This window comes from Gossypium hirsutum, chromosome D09, assembly GCF_007990345.1.
Source record: "Gossypium hirsutum isolate 1008001.06 chromosome D09, Gossypium_hirsutum_v2.1, whole genome shotgun sequence".
Lineage (NCBI taxonomy): Eukaryota > Viridiplantae > Streptophyta > Magnoliopsida > Malvales > Malvaceae > Gossypium > Gossypium hirsutum.
Window position 1 is genome coordinate 46826762 of NC_053445.1, and position 19862 is coordinate 46846623.

At 35.1% G+C, this 19862-nt stretch overlaps 4 protein-coding genes across 4 annotated transcripts; 2 read left to right on the forward strand and 2 right to left on the reverse strand.

The window, feature by feature from the left end:
* Positions 1 to 580: 580 nt before the first annotated feature.
* On the reverse strand, positions 581 to 2886 carry LOC107890931 (probable L-type lectin-domain containing receptor kinase VI.1). The gene has a single exon (XM_016815539.2). The coding sequence runs from the start codon at positions 2710 to 2712 to the stop codon at positions 706 to 708; it is 2007 nt and encodes a 668-aa protein (XP_016671028.2). The 5' UTR covers positions 2713 to 2886; the 3' UTR covers positions 581 to 705.
* A 1964-nt stretch (positions 2887 to 4850) lies between these two features.
* LOC107892490 (protein NODULATION SIGNALING PATHWAY 2) lies at positions 4851 to 6434 on the forward strand. Its single transcript, XM_016817566.1, has one exon. The coding sequence runs from the start codon at positions 4851 to 4853 to the stop codon at positions 6432 to 6434; it is 1584 nt and encodes a 527-aa protein (XP_016673055.1).
* Positions 6435 to 6651: 217 nt separating this feature from the next.
* LOC107890939 (gamma-interferon-responsive lysosomal thiol protein) lies at positions 6652 to 8305 on the reverse strand. Its single transcript, XM_016815546.2, has 6 exons — positions 7814 to 8305; positions 7558 to 7623; positions 7250 to 7387; positions 7063 to 7155; positions 6875 to 6976; positions 6652 to 6778 (listed from the first exon to the last, which is right to left on the reverse strand). Exons 1-6 carry the CDS (start codon positions 8051 to 8053, stop codon positions 6689 to 6691), a joined length of 729 nt encoding a protein of 242 aa, XP_016671035.1. The 5' UTR covers positions 8054 to 8305; the 3' UTR covers positions 6652 to 6688.
* A 9262-nt stretch (positions 8306 to 17567) lies between these two features.
* On the forward strand, positions 17568 to 19835 carry LOC107890936 (40S ribosomal protein S4-like). The gene is made up of 5 exons (XM_016815544.2): positions 17568 to 17736; positions 18260 to 18337; positions 18480 to 18660; positions 19049 to 19146; positions 19251 to 19835. The coding sequence occupies exons 1-5, from the start codon at positions 17734 to 17736 to the stop codon at positions 19677 to 19679; spliced, it is 789 nt and encodes a 262-aa protein (XP_016671033.1). The 5' UTR covers positions 17568 to 17733; the 3' UTR covers positions 19680 to 19835.
* Positions 19836 to 19862: the final 27 nt, after the last annotated feature.

A 19862-nucleotide genomic window follows, 5' to 3' on the forward strand; every position in this document is an offset into this window, starting at 1 on the left:
GATATTTGATTTTTTTTCTGAGTGCGTCCAGGCTATAGGCTGTTTTATTTTGACAATTTTATCATGCAACTTGTGCATGAGATCAAATTCCAGCTACCCAGTCTAATCATGCTAATTCTTTCTTTCAAGACAATTAGGCAGCGTTCCTGAAAGCAAGTCCTAAATTGATTTTGGTTGGAAGCACTAATTACCACGTTTCACCAATGAAAAAGGAACAAAAGGAAAAAGAAAAAGTTAAATCTTCCAATTAGCTCTCTTAAATTTGGTTTTAAAATCAGTCATCCAATTTTAATTCGGTTCACAACAGAATTGGTGTAAGTTTTTAAAACTTATTTATCATCTTAATCTCCGAAAATGATAGTTTCGTGTTTATCAATTTAATCCCATCGTAAAATTTTGGGGATGACAGCTGATGTGGTGTTTGTTGATCTTTATTGTCAGATCTAGCCGCACTGGTCCCCAAACTTTGACAAATCGAATTTTCTTTGTCATCCATTGATTAGTTTAACTATCATCGATCGTACGAAAGATGGAACGGTCCAGGAGGATGGTCAGCAACCCAATCAATGAGGCAGCATCCTGTCCCAGTGATCCAAGATATACGATTTAAAGGTTGACTAATACATATGGATTGAATTCAAGTCTCTACCTTTTACAAATTAACAGTTAAAAAATGAAAAAAGAACAGGTTTGATTGTTGGATATCTATCTGCCGCTGCTCATGGAACTGGAAGAGAAACCAGCGATGGAAGACAAGCGATAAGATTTTGTGATACTATCAGAAGAAATTGTTTCCAAGAACTTCAAGTAAGTTTCATCGCTAGAATCAAACGCCTCCCAGTTATCAATGGAAGGAATACGTTCATCCCCGTTGAGATAGCGCACGATTTTGCTCATGCTAGGCCTAACTTCAGGCTTTGGATGAGAACAAAGAAGACCCAACAGCAGGACCAGCTTCACCTCTTCCGTTACATAACTGGAATTCAACTTAGGGTCCGTTGCATCAAGAATATGACCCATTTGGTGGCACTCTATCACCCAATCTACCAAGAAGAAGTTCCTCGAATCAACTGGCTTTCTCCCGCAAACAATTTCAAGGAGCAAAACCCCATATGCAAAAACGTCTGAGCTAGTAGAAGCCTTGCCATTGCGAGCCAGTTCTGGTGCAATATACCCAATAGTGCCCACAATGTTAGTGGTGTGCGAATCTGTACCATGATCGTACAACCTTGCAAGGCCAAAGTCCCCCAGTCGCGCATTCATGTCAGTATCTATTAGAACATTGCTAGACTTCACGTCTCTGTGGATTACCACCAACTCCCATTCTTCATGCAGATACAGTAGTCCCGCAGCAATGCCTTTAATGATATTGAATCTTTGTTCCCAGCTTAACACAAAGCCTTGTTCTTGATTGAAAAGGAGGGAATAAAGGCTTCCGTTGGGAATGTAATCATAGACCAGAAGAAGATCATTCTTTCGCTTGCACCATCCTTGGAGATAAACCAAATTCTTGTGCCTTAATCTTCCTAAGCTTTCGATCTCCGCTACGAATTCTCTCAGACCTTGGATTGAACTTTGAGTTATCTTTTTAACAGCAACTTCAGTTCCAGTTGTAGGCAACACACCTTTGTACACTGCAGCAAATCCTCCAACTCCTATTATCTCGCTCAGCTGGAAACCCCTTGTTGCTGCATAAAGATCCTTGTATCGGAACCGGTGAGGACAATCTAATTCCCAATCTTCAAGATCCTCGTACTTGGCATTCCTTTTGTACAACGTAAAATAGATCAATATTCCGAACAACAAAACAGTCACGGTGGATAAAGCAACAATAAGGCCAAAAACTCGAGAATCAAAAGAAGATCCATCGTTTTGTTTTGACGGTGCCATAGGTAGTCGGGAAGTATTGAGTTGGGCCGCTGTTCCATTCGTGGAGAAGCTCCATCCTAAGATGTAATGAGAGCTCGACTTTTGTCCCGTAGATGCAGAAAAGCCAACGTACATGGTTTCCTGAACAAAAGGTGTTAAGTCAATGGGATGGGAAATGAGAGGCTTAGAGGGTTTGTTTAGGTGAAAGGAACAGATTGTAACATTCACAAAGTTGCCATCATATTCTATCCAGGCCTGGATGGGATCACCGCTCTCCAATATCATATCCTCCTTTAGCTCTGTGTTTTTGACATAATAAGCGGCCGGTTCCGTCACGGTCGAATACATGGTATTGATGTTAATCCCAACATGATTTCCTTTGCTGTCTAAACCGTCGTTATATCCATTGACAGTATCGAATTCCACTGCAACAATATGGTTGGAGGATGACCCATCCGTCTCCGAGTTGAATATTCCCATGTAATGCTCTGGTAGAGCTCCGGGGAACTGCTTGGAAGGGGATAACGTGAAAGCAAGGCCATGGCCTCCTCTCCCTGAGCTTGGAGTAACGATAGCTAACACGAAAGTTGTGCTAAAAGAAGAAGCTTTGGGAGAAGGTGAAGACTTGTCGTCCAACATCTGTAATGGTTCTGAATAGAATGCATGGCCAATAGCGTCACGTGAATCGTTTGTCAGCTCTAGGGCGCCACTGGGACTACTAATAGAAGCTCCATCAAGGGTAAGCTTGGGTTCACTTCGATTGAAACCATGGAAGATGAAATTTGTGGGCTGAGGTTGAGCAATAACTGGGAATAAGATAAACCAGAAGAGAAGGAAAGCCATGTGAGTTTTTGAGCCAAAAAAGTTCTCTTTCTAACAAATAATATAGCATAAGAAATATGTGAATAGAAACAGTTAGTCCCCAATGGATGACTTGAACATTTCAAAGTCACGCACTGATCAAATGGCATTGGCTCAAAACTGATGATCTGGGCAGTTGCCGTGGGGAAGTGGGGTTTGAATTTTAGGGACTAACTTGAAATATTGACCCATTAGTAATTTATCACGGAATGTCCTTTTGTTTGTTTTATCACCCTAATAAATATTTTGGGTTGAAAATAGAGCATATTATCATGTAAAGAAGGATTAGAATGTTGTGACATATTCCAAAATTTCTTAAAAAATGCAATTGTTACGTAATTGTGCAGTCATGCAAGGCAAAAAAGCACAACCGTGAAATCAAGTAAAATAACGGAATGTTTTTGACTTTACCTTAGAGCTTAGACCTATAAAGGTAAACCCAATGAAAATAAATAAATAAATCATTTTTAATAAATATACTTTTTATTAATTTTTTTTAATTGTAAATAATATATATTTATTTAATTTAAAAAAATTTGCCATTAATGCATCTATATAATCATACTAAATACAGAAGCATTTCATTATTTTCTTAATAACCCAAAAAAGCCTAATGCTAGATTAAAAGTTTAAAAAATAATTAAAAAAAAAAGTAATAAGTATAGGAATTACATCTCAAACTTTCCCAAAGTATATTGACTAAAGGCTTATTTTGACTTGTAACTTCAAATATAATATAAATACAAATAATACGTTTAAATAATTATAATAAAAATTAATATTATAAATAGATTAAATAAATAATTAGAAAAAATCGAGTCCAAAACAAATTTAAATAAAACTCAAAGTAAATCAAAATTAATTTAAATTACATATTATTTTATTAAATTTATTGAGATGAGATTTTAAAATTAAAAATAATTACTTGGCAACCATGTGACACAAAAATGACATTACAATGGACTTGAATTTAACAAATAATAGTAACGTGGTTAACAATTCTTAAAATTCACGTAAGCAGTTTAGTTAGAATAAAGTATTTAGACTAATGTTGAGGTACCAAATGATGTCAAAAATTAAAATATAAAGATTAAATCTTAAATTTAAACGTATATAATCTAAAAAATATATAAATCGGAGCTGAAATTTAACCATTATGTTATTATTATCAATAAAAAAGGGAAAATAAAATAGCCATCGAGGTGTGCCATAAAAGAAGGCGTGGTATAAAAATTAAATCTCACAAATTTGAGTGTAGTAGTGAAATTGAAATTGAACTATTTTATATAATTTGAAAAAGGAGAAGGATGAGAATTGTTAATAATAAATATAAATAGCGAAGGTGACATGTCATAAAATGAGTGGGGCACCCAATGTACTAAGCCCATCTCTTGACAAAGCAAGCCCTCTCTAGGCCCACATAGAGTAGCACAAGAAATTATTCCCAAATCCCAATAGTAATATGTATATTTGCGTAAAGAATATGAAAAAAGGAATAAAAATCATAAAAAGTAAGGAAGTGGTTGAAAGCTTTTTCGTTGTTAATTCCTGGAAAGAAGATTAATTAATGAGACACAGAAAGAACAAAAGTAAGGTAACCTTCATTAAGTAATGAAGTGAAAGAGACATGGTGTGGAATTTTTCAACTTTTTCATGCAGCCTGCTAATTTTATTGCTTCTTTCTTTCTTAAACTCAAATAAAATATGTTGACAACAACGAGGAATTGGTTTCTCCAGCCACAAACCATTGGCATTACTTCCTTTGGAATGGACTAATATCACCTCACAAGCTCTTCTTCATATATATTTTTAATGAAGGTTGCTTTCCTATTCAAGTTCTCTTCATGAAATAAAAAAAATTATAAATTATGGATTTTTTTTTTTTTAATAATGCAATGAGACCTCTGAGAAGCTGCCAGGCAAGGAAGACGACCCAACAGGGAACTTTGATGGGATAAAACTCTTTAAGAAATCGGGTGAAAGTGATTGGAAGTTGTTTTCTTTAATCATCTTATTCATGTCACTATATATACTCGAAAATTAAAGGGGCAGTCAACTCAAAACTTAACCTGAAATAGCATCTTTCCAAGTTCTAAACCGGTAAAAAGATCATCAAAAAGATGATGCAATCAGATAATTTTCCACCTTCTTCATGGCCATTCGAAAGCTTCTTGAATTCAAGCATTGATCAGTTCGAAGTGCAACCATATGGGCTCAATATGAGTGAAAATTTTGATGGTTGTGAATTCTCTTCTTCATTCAATACCAGGGAGGATTCCCCTGAAATTTCCCATTTCTCTACAATGTTCTCTGGTGAGATTTTCCCATGTAATGATCATCTTCAGGAATTTTTAGTCCCCTTGGAAGGGCTTGAGTCTATGTTGACTGATGGGATTGAGGATCTATATGATTGTTTGGATGAGGGTGAAGACAGCTTTGGTTCAATGATGCCATTGTCCTCTCAAAGTCAAGATGTATGTAGCCCTAGTGCATCCATAAGATCTAGTGAGGCATCCGCTGATATGACATCAACCCAATCATCACTTACCCTTCCTGGAGATTCCATGGAAATCGATAATCAATTGAGCTTGTTTCATCTTCTCAAGGCTTATGGAGAGGCCACTGAAAAGAACCAGTCAGAGCTTGCGGAGGTGATCCTAAGGTGCGTGGGTGAAAAAGCTAGTCCAGTAGGTGAAACTTGGGAAAGGATTGCATTCAATTTATCTCAAGATATTCAACATCAAAGTGATTATCTAATGCAAGAGTCTAGCAAGAACTTTGAGGCAGCCTTCAGGGTATTCTATCAGGTGTTTCCCTATTGGAGGTTTGCTCATTTTGCTGCTAATTCGGCAATCCTTGAAGCGATGCCGAATGATGCAGACACGCTACATATAGTGGATTTCAACATCGGTGAGGGACTTCAGTGGCCTCCGGTGATTGAGGCGCTGGCATGGAAACACAAGTCGATGAGACTGACATCGATAAGATGGGAAGAGGAAGACTCTGCTCACTCTCCTTGGAGATTTAAGGGCACAATGAGGCAACTTTGCAACCATGCCAAGTCTTTTGGTCTAAAGTTGGAAGTGGAAGAAATGGGAATCCATGATTTGGTGAATGAGCTAAAGATGAAGAAACGAGGTGGCGCTGGAGAATGGTTGGCCTTCAATTGCATGGTAGGGATGGGAAAAGGCAAGAGAAGGAAGATTGTAAATGAGTTTCTAAACGTAGCGAAAGAAGTATTGGCAAGTTCAGGCAACTACTTTGCAAGAGACAGGGGGGTCATAACATTTGGTGATGGAGATGCTTGCGAAAAACTGAAAGGCTGCTCAGGATTTGGCACATTCTTTAATGGCCAATTGATGCACTATCAAGCTGTATTAGAATCTATGGAATCCAACTTCGCAAAGCACCTGGTGCAAGCAAGAATGGCAATGGAGTGTCTGTTTGTAGGACCTAATATATGTGGTCAAGCATGGTTACAAAAGTGGAAGGAGATAAATGAAATTTGCGATTTTGATGCAGGCACCGCATTGGAGGGTTTGAGGGTGAGCTCAGAGAGATTAATGGAAGCTAAAGAAATAGTGAGAGAAAGGGATACTTTATTTGAGGTGAGCATTGGAGGGGTTTCTGGGAACGAGTTAGCCTTGGAGTGGAGAGGCAATACACTAGTCAGAGTCTCCTCTTGGAGAAACACACAACTGTAGGGATTATTTATGTTCAAATTGTAAAAAACAGGTGAATACAGGATTTCTACATTGTTATCAACATAATGTCTGTATATTTTTATCAAATATCAATTAGGATGTATATTTTCTAGTAAACAAAAATCCTCTCAACATGTACATTTAAAGCAGAACTTGATGAAAAAGGCTAGTTTGGATTAGATGTTGCGTTTATGTGCAATTAAGAACCATCATCATCTAGTCAAATGCACTCAAAGGCAATGGTTATTCTTCAATTAAAGCAGGGAGAAGGAGAAGCTAAAGTGAATCCCATAAATCAGTAACCAAGTGATAGAGTATGGTGTATCAGCACTCAGCAACGACGCCTACATACGAGGGAATCGACAAAAAGGTTATATATTCTCAGATTTTCTTATAGTTTTTCACTAATTAGCATAGCAAACCGGATAACTGGGAGTTGCCTTTTTCAATGAATTGTTCATTAGTGGAAGTGGGTGGCAAGCCTCGGGCACTTGTTCTCCCTTGTATGCATTGCAGACGTAGGTGACGAAATTCTTGAAGTCCTGGTATTCACAAAAAGAGTAGGAGTCAAGACATGATAGGACCATAAAAGTGACATTATAAGATAGAAAACGTAGTGACTAGTGACCTCTTGTAGAGGTTGACCGTCAACAAGCACCCATGGCACAAACTTATGTGGTGGATCAAGCTGAGCAGTTTCAGCAGCATACTGGTTCTCAAGCTGTAAACAGAATCACACAATGGATAGTAGAAGAACAAAGTAACATGAAGAAAGATCATAAATAGAGATTATAAGCTCATGAAACTAAACTAACCACATTTCCATAGCCACTTTTATAGCAATCAATGGGAACTGTGGCCAATCCAGTCGTATTAAAACAATTAATCCACTCATTCAGCTCGTTGGCTGAGGCCAGACGCTCAAGGCAGAGGATGAAACTCAAATGCTGCTCCTGCATTAAGAAATCACAAGAAAAGAACCAAGTGCCTCCATCTTCAATTATATTTGCAGTGTAACGCAAAAAGAAATGTATTTCTCCTTTTAACTTGGTTGGTATGGAAATGAAGGCTAAATTGAAGAAGAAAGTGGATATTCTTAGGCCTAGAGGAATAGAGGGTTTACCTCGTTAGGATATACTGAGATGGTGCAGGCTTCAATAGTATTTAAGAGGCATTCTTCTGGGCCATGCTGCAAGGTAATACGGATTAAAAACATTGGCTGCAAATCTGAAACTTGTTCTAAGTGGAAAAACAGAACTCTAAAAAGGATTGAAAACCCTGCTTTTTGCTAAGAGGATATATGCTTGAAATGAATTGAAGGAAGCCAATCGTGGTCCCCTCTTGAAGATGATAGAGTAGGAAAGTAAATTGAAAAGAACCTGGCAAAGGAAGGAGCCGTTACTTTGCAAAACAGCGTTGCCCCATGGAACCAGCCTGAGGTTGACGATGGAAAAGAGTCGGCTGTGAAAGAGCTTGACCAGATGGTTGACTATGAAGTCAGAGCAATAAGGGCAGAGAGTTTCGTAGTAAACTGAAAGAGTGACGTTTTGAGCATGACATGGCCATATCCCAATAAACAACGCCAACAGCATACAGGTGAAGAAACCAGCGGACGCCATTTGCAAAGATGCATAGGTAATGTTGACAAGTTTTGGTTTGAGTTCAATTTGTGGAGAATCGCCTCATAACATACGCACTTTGAAAAGCATACAAAAGTGTCACTTTTTATGGGGCTTTGGTATTACTATTAACCCTTTTTTCTTTCAGCTTCTTTTCTCTCTAATCCTTTTGCAGATTTCTTTCTTTCCTTTATGTTCTTCTGCTTTGGGTATAAAAAGAAAATGAGAAATATCAGTCGCATTGCAGTTTTTCTTTTTAATAAGGAGTAATTCTCTAATCGGAATATTTGGTTGCTGCAATGCAAAGTTGTGAAGGTCATCGCCTTCATAATGAATAATATTCTTATTCATCACTCACAATCAAGTTTTCAATATATAAAGTGAAAATATTACTACTTTATGTGTATATATCCAAAATGAGAGTAGCTTTTTCCCCTTTTAAGAAAGGAATAAAGTCTATTAGATAGTGGAACATAAAAAATTTATTTTCAATAGTTTAATCTCACATAAGTAATTTCATCTTAAATTTCAAGATTTTCATTTGGATTTGACATTTTTCAAGATGTAAATCCTAAAGTTCAGGATGAAATTTAACTATAAAAAATGTGCATTTTTTTATACAATCTCTTCCCAGAACACACATATGAACGTCATAATTTTTTTTATAATTATAATTTTTGTGAAATTAATGGTAGAGATTTAAAAAACAATAAAAAATACACGTATGAATTCGTAATATTCTTCTGGTTGAAAAAAATATTTCCTCTTATTAATTAGGTTTTTTATAATGGCTGTCAGAATTTCAATTATCATCAGGGAAAATTCTGTGAATCCAAACGGTAGGAAAAGATCCTAGTTGAGTTGATCTTCCACATTGCATGAAATATTGAGGTTTATAAAAGATAATTATCATGTAAAACCCCCAATTTTTCATGGTAAGACTGGTTTATCATATTCAACCATTGTGGTAAAGGATGAAACCAGCTTAAAAAAGTAAAGAACTTCTGATGTTCAGGTAAAGTAAAGAACTTATGATGTTCAGGTTCAATGTTTCCTCGGACAACATTTGTCAAGTAGTGAAGAAAATTAGGAACAAAGAACTGAATGACAATATGGTAAAGATGAGTAATATACCATAAAAACCATTTTAGTTCTTCTGGTTGTTCAACAAATTCGAACCTTATTGGGTGTATAAATGGATATTCTGGATGTACACCTCACGATTTGAGAATAAGACCTCCAAAATTCTTAAAGACTTGAAATTGATATTCAAACATCATCTCTTTAGTTTTTTGATTGAAGGTTTTTTGATGAACAAGGTTCATAACTTCTGGTGGAAATTCTGGGTTGAGGTTAGGGGTGATTGGGTAAGAAATAGGTAAGGTTGAAGATGATAAGGATGGCCTATTCATAATTATAGGCTTAGACCAACTAGATGAGGTTCTTTTGAAAGCAAAAATTTCAGTCTTTGGCCTAGAAAGCACATCAGCAAGAATATTGTCCTTTCTTTTGATATGTTTAGTGTCAAAAGAGAATTTAGAAAACTATTCAGCCCACCTAAGAAGCTAAGGATGTGGGACTGTCTTTTGTTTAAAGTTGAGCATTTGAGGAAAATAAGACATGTCCATTTCAACAAGGAAATGATAGCCTGCAAGATGAAATTTAAACTTTGAGATACATTTCTTAACTGCCAAAATTTCCTTAAAAGTGGAATGGTAATGGATTTCAGCTTCAGAAAATCTTTCACTTTTAAATCCGCAAAGGTGTTTTTTTCCTTGTTTTTTTTCAAATAATACCGCACTCCAATATTTGTCACTGGCATCTATCTGTAGGATTCGTTTTCCATCAGAGGGAATTTGGAGTGGAGGCAAATTCTGCAACTTTTTTTTCAGGCGTTGTACAGCTCTTGTTTAAGGAGATGACCATATTGGAGGTTCCTTTTTAAGCATCTTTCATAAGGGGTTAATATACTTAGAAACCTTAGGAATAAAGTCTCTAAGATAATTAACAATCCTTAAGAATTGTTGAACCTATTTTTTAGACAGATTTTCATCTGGGAACTTAAGAAGTTCTTGTGCAATATGTGGTCCTGGAGAGTACTGTCCATCTTTCAGTGTCTTTCCCAGAAATTCAATTTCTAGTTTGTTGATTTACATCTTCTTTTCTGAAAGCATTATCCAATGTTTGAGAATGAGATATTTAAATTTTTCCAGGAGTTGAATATGGGATTCTTCATTTGGACTATAAAGCAGGATGTCATCAATATAGATTAACGCATTTTCCATGAGAGGTTGGAAAATCTTTATCATCATCTTTTGAAATAATAAAGGAGCAGTTTTTAATCCAAATGGCATGACTTTCCGCTGGAACTATTTGTTAGGAATACAAAATCCCGTTTTAGCTCTGTCATCTGGATGGATTCCTAACTACCAAAATCCTGCCTTGAGATCGAACTTTGAAAATGCTATTGCTTTAGCCAGACTGGAAAAAAGAGAATTTTTGTTGGGCAATGGAAATTTGTCATATTGGAGGAAATGGTTAAGAGGTTGGTAATTAGTAACCAATCTTAACTTTCCTCTAATTTGCTCAGATATTTTATTTCCATAGAAAGCTTCGCATGCCCATTGAGAATTTGATGGCTCAATTAGATCTTGTTGTTAAAGCTCTTTGCATTTTTGTTCTGCTAACAAAAAATGATATGGATTCATACCCATGTGACTAGCTTTTGTTGGGTTTATGTCTTCATTTTTCTTAAATGGAAGGGTAATAAAGAATTCAAATTTTTTCCATAAAGAATTTGGACATTTGAGTAGGAATTTTGAATGAGAGTCTGCACAAGATTTTTCTTTTAGCTCTTGGAGGATTTGGAGGATTTTTTTCTGACTGGATAGAGAAAAGTTTGAGTATGGAGACAAAAGGTTGAATAGATTTTTGAAACTTACTCCATCAAGAAGGATTCTTAAGTGTTGGGCTTTTGTGTAGAGGTTAAAACCTATTACAATATCTTTTCCTGGGAGTTTTGAACCCAATACTGTAGTTCTAATACAACAACCTAGAAATAACTGAATAGTAATGGGCTTACTAATTAAGTGGGTAGCAAAAGGATGGTCTACAGCAGAATTAAAATACCTGACATGTGGCTTCCTCCAATCTGTAGGTAAAACATCTGGGTTCATAATGTTTTCAGCTACTCCAGTATCTATAAAGGCAATTATAGTAATGGGCTTACTATATTTGTCTAAATAGATTTTAACAGGAATATGAGGAACTGCTATCATGCTGTCATGGCCTTTTTTGACTTGGGCTTATAACATATGAACATTTGAATATTCTGATTCTGAAGTTTCATCAGAATATGCAGGAATAGTGCAAATAGTCCTGTGTGAAGGTTCATCTTCAATGGAATAGACGAATTGAATATCATCTTCTTCTTTTTTATTTTATTCCTGATTGTTGAATTAGTTGTACAATCTTTTTTGCCCTCTTTTTATTTTTTGGACAGTTTCTTGAATAATGCCCTTTTTGCTTGCAAATGTAACTGCGATCAGACTTTGTTGATTCTCGCTTCTTTCTGAGATATCTCCATTGTGGCTTTCTCCTTTTCTTCCATCTTGAAGAAGTTGTGTTCTTTGAAAAAGAATATTTTTTGAAATGTTTCTTTTTCTTAGAACGACAAACACAAGATTTGTCTTTAGAGCACTTGTATTTTAAATGGGATTCATCGCATGCACAATCAATTCTCTTATCACCATGGAGATAGTCTTTAAATATTTTTCTCCTGTTGCAAATGTCTTCTAAGGTAATAAAAACTTCTTATTGGATTTCTCTAACTGTCAACTGGAGAATATCTCTATTTTACCTTTGAAGAGCTTGATTAGCTGCAACTTGAAGAGGATCTGAAAAAGATGAAAGAATTATGGCTTCAGATTTGAATTGAGACCTAAAGCACAAAATAATTTAGTCATTATTTTAAAATGCTTTGCTAGATCTCCCTTGCCATATGAGCAACATTTTCTTTTATAAAACTCCCGTCTTTTGAGAGTTAAAATATCATCTGGGTTGCCCACAAAATGATGATAATGATTCGTATTGGCTTAGTGTAACACCCCTAACCCGTATCCTTCTCTAGAATAGGGTTATAGAGCATTACTGGAGTTTACAAATTAATTTTCAGACATTTCATTTCATCAAGCATTCATATTTATAACCAATCAAAATCAAAACATTTATGAGCTAACATTAATCAATTTAACTTATACAAGTCATTATAACCAGAATCAAATCATCTAAAATTATCAATAGAACCAATGGATAATGTGATATATCTCCAACAAGCTTCCAACCCAAACGAGCTTCCGATAATCATTTCAAAACATCTAATAATTATACCTATTACCAATAATAATTCAATTCCAATAATAAAACACACACATATATATATAATATTAATTACCAAATAGCATTCACTTCTATTAAAATTATACAAAATATAGTTCATACGAACTTACCAGGCTAAATTGCAGAAATAGCAAAATTCAGGGACATTTTGGAAAATTTCTATTTTTCTCAAATTTCCACCCAATCTTGATCTAAATTAATATTTCATTCAATTTACTAATTTAAATGATAAAACAATTCATTTCATGCAATTTGGTCACTTTTTGACATTTTTACAAATTTACCCTTAAAGTTTCACATTTGTTCAATTTAGTCCCTGAACCTAAAACATGTAAATTGGTCATTTTTAATGAAAACTCATGCTAGTTGAATAATCATATATTTTCCTCCTCCTCCTCTCCATTCCACATCCTTAATGTATATAACATGCTTATATGTAACATTATCTATAATTTCACCATTTATTTATATATTCATTCAAAGCTGTCCACTTGAGTCATAGTCACTAAATTATTTATAACTTGAGATACAGAACTCCAATTTGAGATCCGTTAATTTTATTTGAAACTAGACTCAAATATCTTCTTACCATAAAAATTTCAGAATTTTTGGTTTAGCTAATAAGTACAGTTTATTCTTTAAAGTCACATCTGTTCTGCTATCTGACAGTTCCAACCCTTCTTCACTAAAACTTAATTATCTCCTTGTAAAAAATTCAGATGATATTCCTATTTATTTCTATTGAAAATATACTCTTTAAGGGTTTTAAATATATAAATTATAACCCATAATTATTTTTGTATAATTTTTTTATGATTTTCCAAAGTCAAAATAGGGGAACCCGAAATCATTGTGACCTTGTGTCACAAATCTATTATATCTCATGATTTACAATTCCATTACTTACACCGTTTCTTCTATGAGAAACTAGACTCAGTAAGATTTAATTCCATATTTTTTTCATCCTCTAATTTCATTTCCACAATTTATGGTGATTTTTCAAAGTTAACCTACTGCTGCTGCCTAAAATTGTTTTAGTGCAAAATGTTAATTACTAAATTTATAACTTCCCTATACCCTTTCTCTATAATATTTCCCATCACTTTCACTTATTTATCTTCACTAATATATCAAGAACACAAGACTTTATATAAGAAAACTCTACTATAACATCTTTTCCATGCTATTTCAATAATATCAAACTTAAAAATATATTGAAATCTCAATGTTCTTACCTTGTCCTATTGATTTCAATCTTTAACTTGATTTTATCTCTCCTCCAACTTCAATCTCTTGAATCCAACTTGATATTCTAGCTCCCCATAGTCTCCTTGTTATCTTTCTCTCTTGATGGATACAGAAATTCTTTTGATTTCTAGTTGAAAATGGTAAGTTTTTTGAGGAAGGACCAAGTTGTAAAGAAAGCAAAACTTTCCTTCTCTCTCTTCTCCTCACGTTGGATGCATGGAAGATGATGGGTTGGTTGCTTTTCATCTTTCTTTGCACATATATATATACTAAATAAATTAATAAAATAATAATAAAATATCATTTAAAAATTAAATTAAAATATTAATAAACTAATATTTATTTAATTAATTAATCTAAAATATCACCAACATCATCATTGTCTTCTAGATTTCTCTCTCTTCTAATTGACCATTTTTCCCTTTATGTTCTTTTAAAATTCCATCCTTGAATCATCAGTTAATTTGGTAAAATTATGATTTAGTCCCTCAAAATTCTTCACCTTTTCAATTTGGTCCTAATTCATCCATTTTCCTTGGTTTCTAGATTATTCTACCCTTAAAATATTTGCACTATTGATCCTTCAACTTTTTCATATTTACACTTTAACTCCTTAAATTTTGAGTATTTACTCTTAGGCCACAAAACTTTTCTCACTTTTGTAATTTAATCCTTTCTTGAATTAATATGTCATAATATACTTCTCAATGTTGACATAACTCAAAATTACCCTTTTTATCACTTTATTTCCTTATTTTACTATATCAGGAATATTATCTTACTTTCTTATTGTAGTAATTTTTTTTGGGTATTACACTAAGTAAGGTCTTGAAGTACCAAAAATTGCATCTGCTCTTGTTGGCTAATTGAATTCCACCAATCTCGTAGCATCCCAGTAAACCTGGATACAAACTCCATAAGGATATTATAATTGCTTTCTTCAGTAAGCTTTCGAGTCTCTAGCCAAGAATAGAATTCTTGAATTCTATATGGCTATTTTTCTTATGGAATATCATCAAGAGTAAAGGTGGTTTTACCAATAGAAGTTTTCTGTGTAGAATGATATTGTGATGAAGATGATTTTGGTGCTTCTGTCATTTCTGCATCATCTGATTGTTCTATCTTTGGTTGAGTTTGTAAAACTTTTGAAAAGTTTTCTTCCTCCGATTGACTTTCTGATGATGGGTCCAATGATGAACTTGAATCTGACCAATTAGTTTCAGTGTCTGATTGCTGCTCTTGGAGCTGTAAGGCTGAAATCTTTGGGATCAATTTGTCAAAGGATTTTGATTTTGATTTTGGTTTTGTTGGATCATCAGAGACTTAGAAACTTGTTTTGGAGGAGGTGATTTTGGAGGAGATTTGTTTAGCACTAGCCTTTTGCCAATTCTAATTTCCTCTTGATGCGCTTCTTCTTTTTTAGCTACTCTAGTTTCTTCAGTAGCCTTTTGCTTCTTTTTCTTTTCAACTTCTTGTTTTTTGATTTCCGGAAATATTTCATAAGTGCTGGGTTTAGTCCGTTATGGAAATTTTGGGAAGGTGATACGTACACCTTCAGCTGGAAAAGTATTTTTCTGATGAATCAAGGGAAACAACTCCACTGTGTCTAGTCGTGGGGATGATGCTGGAATTTTCCCTGTTTCTTGTAGTACTTTGATCTATTCTTTGATATTTTGGATTTCTTTTTCTCTTTAAGCTAAATGAGAAAAAAAAATATTGTCTTGGGGCAGCTGGTTCTTTAGCCACAACATCTAATCTTTTCTGCAAAAGATTGATAAGGTCTTTTACCATTTTTGTATTATCATCTACTTTGGCCTCAACAGCTGAGATCTTGGTATCAATTATTTTCAAAGTGTGATTTTGAGCCAAAGCATTTTCAATCTGCCAATTGAGAGTGGTTTCTGCAGCGCTTATTTTTGCAGGTGCACCAGAAATGCCAGTTTGGATCTTGGAAGGGATCTTTGGTGCATGAGTATAATTCTTTTCGGAGAATTCCTCAAGAGGTGGAAATTCTTTGTCATATGATGTTTTTGAAAAAGATTGTAACATACATACGACACGGATTGACTTTTGTTCAGGTAAAGGATTTTTTTGAACCCATTTATTGATCTTTTTGTAGCATGGTTGGGGAAAAGGTTTTGATTTTCTTTGGGATACAGAACTTTGCGAAGAAGGTGATTTTGGAGTAGGAGGAGGTTTACAAGTTTCTAGAGGAGTTTCTTAGACTGGTAATGATAATTTTGCAGAATAATCTACAAGGTAAATAAATTTACCATTATCTTCACCAAGTGGTCCAATATTTGGATCTCTTTTCATCCATCTTCTGTAAAATTCTGATTGAGTGGATTTTTTCTTCTTTTTCCCCGCTTTTAAGGCTGAATGATCCATATTATCGATCCATGCACTGAACCTATCATCAGCACGTAATTCACATGAACAATTTAAAGCCCAAGGACAGTGTCCAATATTTTCATCTTTAAACATGTACAAAGGTTTTCCATCAGCAGAAAAACTTTGTACTAGATTTCTTTCTGGACCAGGTTCACAAAGATCACAGCAACATTCTGGATCTTCATTGTTATGACCCACCATTATATTTCTTGTGGGTTGCATCATCAATTGTATGGGAACGATAGAATGACCTTTGGGGCTGTGAAGATGGCTATGATCAAATTTTATTTTCGTGGTTCTATCTCCCTTGGATATAATCTGACTTTTAGTAGACTGGATGGGCTGACTATGTTTATGAAGCTGTTCATAGTTGGTGACCTATTTTTCCGGGAGAAGTATGATGAGTTCCTTCTTGGGAATTTGTCTAGGAACATGAACACAATGAGGTTGACCATTGGTGTTGATAATGATTAAAAGAAAATCTCATGTACCATGTTGTGAGAGATTAAAAGCATGGTCTTGAACTCTGTAGACAATCTGATAGTGCAAAGTAGCTACTATTGCAGATGGCACTTAAGGTGCTCCAACAATTTGAATTTGAACTTTAAGAGCTGTAAGCAGATTTGGATCTGCTAGTGCCATACTAAAATTTGGGAAGAGAGAAACCATGACAAGACCATAGTTTAAGATGGCTTCAATAGTAGCAATACAAGTATGCTGGTATTCCAAATATCTGAAATCTAGCAAGGCAATTCTTGCTACAACAGGTTTGCCTTTTACATTGTGGTAGTTTAGTGCGAGATGGATTGCTCCAAAATAGATATAGGAGTAGCCTGCTTGCATCCATTCACTGGGAAATTTTGATGGAATTTCAAGAGTAACAAACTGTTCAGAGGCAGAGGCAGAAATAGGATAACTATCAAACCTGGAGGCTTGAATATACTTTTTTACTTGCTTAGAAGTACTATGAATTAGAATTTTTATAGACATAATAGGGGAAAAATGAGCTTTTTATAAGTAGAATAAGGATTTACAGTGGGAAGATCTGTAGGTTGAACCTTATCCTCTTCTTTAAGATAATCTATTTCGTACAAAAAAAAAAGATTTTCTTTGCAGAATGTGACTTTAAGGGAATACTAGGCATTGACAGAGAAGTTGAAGAAGTAGAAGGTCGTTACAATATTTTTTTCATCTTTATTGAAACGATTCCCCTCTAGACTATCCTTTCTAAACAAGATGAAAATTATGAGTTTTGAGCAAAGCTGACTCTAATAACAATACGGGAGAGGATTAAGGATGGGATTCAAGAAACTGTCCAAAAAATAAGAAGAGGGCAAAAAAAAAGATTGTACAACTAATTCAAAAATCAGGAATAAAGATAAAAAATTATCCTTGATACTGTAGCTAAAAGGCGGTATCAGAATTCAATACAACACATTTGGGCCCATAAAGGCTTATTTATATACAGCACCCAATGTGGAAAAGTTTATTTGAAATAGGCCCAATTACAAAAACTGCTCTACATTATATAAAGAAGTGAAGCATCGGGTAGTTAGGGTTTTTTGTTAGCCCCTCGCGTCATCGTCTTCAAAGAACGCTTTACCATCAAAACCAGCTAGCTAAATCAACCGCATTTCACCAGGATGGTTAGTTTTTCTTTTTGATAATTTATTATGTGTTTGCACTCTATTATTGTTTGCTTTTGCTAAAAGAAATTTGCCTATTCCAGATTATTTTCTTTACTCACTGTTGTTTAATGCCTTTGGCCTTGTTTCTGAATGAATGAAGTAGGCTTGATTTGTTTATAAAAACCTTCTTCATTGCTTTTTTGTGATTTACATTATGCATATTCGGATCTGGTAACTACGCCTTTCTGTTACCTGCTTTTTGGAGGCTACCAATGTAATTCCTCTTTTAAGTGATAATTGATATAACTGACGATATAATGTTTGGAACGGAATCTCAGATCAAAATCCTCTCCTGTTTTTCTGTTTTCCTATTTTTAAATTGCTACTGTTAAAATCTGCTTATTTTAAGTTTAACTATGTAATTTTTGAATGTGCAGTCTTGCTGTTGTTGATTTAGAAGTGCATTACTTAAAAATCTTCTCCATGAAAGAGTGGATTATTTCTGCTACATTTACACATTTTATTTTCCTTGGTGGTGCAGGCTAGAGGATTGAAGAAACACTTGAAGAGGCTCAATGCCCCTAGGCATTGGATGCTTGACAAGCTTGGTGGTGCTTTTGTATGTTTTAGTCTTGATCATTTTACTTTCATGCTAGTTTACTGCAACTTTTTATTCCTTAAGTTTTCAATTTTTACCGCCGGCGCCTGCTCAATTCATCTATTCAATTCTAGTTTTGTTTTATTATCTTCTTGTTATGCAGGCACCCAAGCCATCATCTGGACCCCACAAATCCAGGGAATGCTTGCCATTAATTCTCATTCTGCGAAACAGATTGAAGTATGCTCTCACGTACAGAGAAGTTATTGCTATTCTCATGCAGAGGCATGTCATGGTTGATGGGAAGGTTCGGACCGATAAGACTTATCCTGCTGGTTTCATGGGTATGTGGACTTTCTCTTTATTCCTAGATTGAGTTGTTCTGTTTATACTAGGTATTCAATTGAGTGAAATGTATTTGGTCTGATTATTCTGTTGTGTATACAGCTTCAGGATCCTAACATCCATTCTTTGTGTTCATTGTTCACTAGTCTGCTTGACTGACACTTCTATACTAATTTATGAAATACATGCTGCGTTAGCCAATGTTCATTGGCATGTGATCTTGATGCTGCGTTAGCCAATGTTCATTGGCATGTGATCTTGGGCTCTTGGCTTGTTGCTAGGGTAGCTTTAAGTGCTCTGCTTTTTAGGAGTTTACTCCTTTCTCTCTGCCTTCCAGAGATTATTGTATCCAAATCTTATGTAACATACTTGTTCACCTACTTGTAGATGTTGTGTCCATTCCTAAAACAAATGAGGACTTCCGTCTCCTTTATGACACCAAAGGGCGTTTCCGTCTCCATGCCATCACGGGTGATGAAACCAAGGTTTGAATTTTAGTAGTCAAGTATTTGAAATATAGGAACCAAGTGTTTCTACTTTCTTCACCCTGTAGGTATAACAATATTGTTCTTTTTTTTTTATTCTGCAGTTTAAGCTTTGCAAGGTTAGGACTGTCCAGTTTGGCCAGAAAGGCATTCCATACCTCAATACATATGATGGGCGTACTATCCGCTACCCGGACCCTCTGATCAAGGCTAATGACACCATCAAGCTGGACCTTGAGAGCAACAAAATTGTTGATTTCATCAAGTTTGATGTCGGAAATGTTGTCATGGTGACTGGAGGAAGGAACAGAGGCCGTGTGGGAGTGATTAAGAACAGGGAGAAGCACAAGGGTAGCTTTGAGACAATCCACGTTCAGGATGCTGCTGGGCATGAGTTTGCAACTCGTCTTGGTAATGTGTTCACAATTGGAAAAGGAACGAAGCCATGGGTATCCCTTCCCAAGGGCAAGGGTATTAAGTTGTCCATCATTGAGGAAGCTAGGAAGAGGCTTGCAGCCCAAAATGCTGCTTGAACATTAACACAAGATATCTAGATATGTCTTGCTGCTGTAGTTTATTCTGGAGTTACTAGATTTCTTGCTTTCGGTTATGAAGAAAATTTTGAATATGTTAATGAACTTACAAGGCTATATTTTAAATGAATGCTTGGACTTGGAAGCTTTCGTGAATATGTTAATGCTTTGATTCATTATACA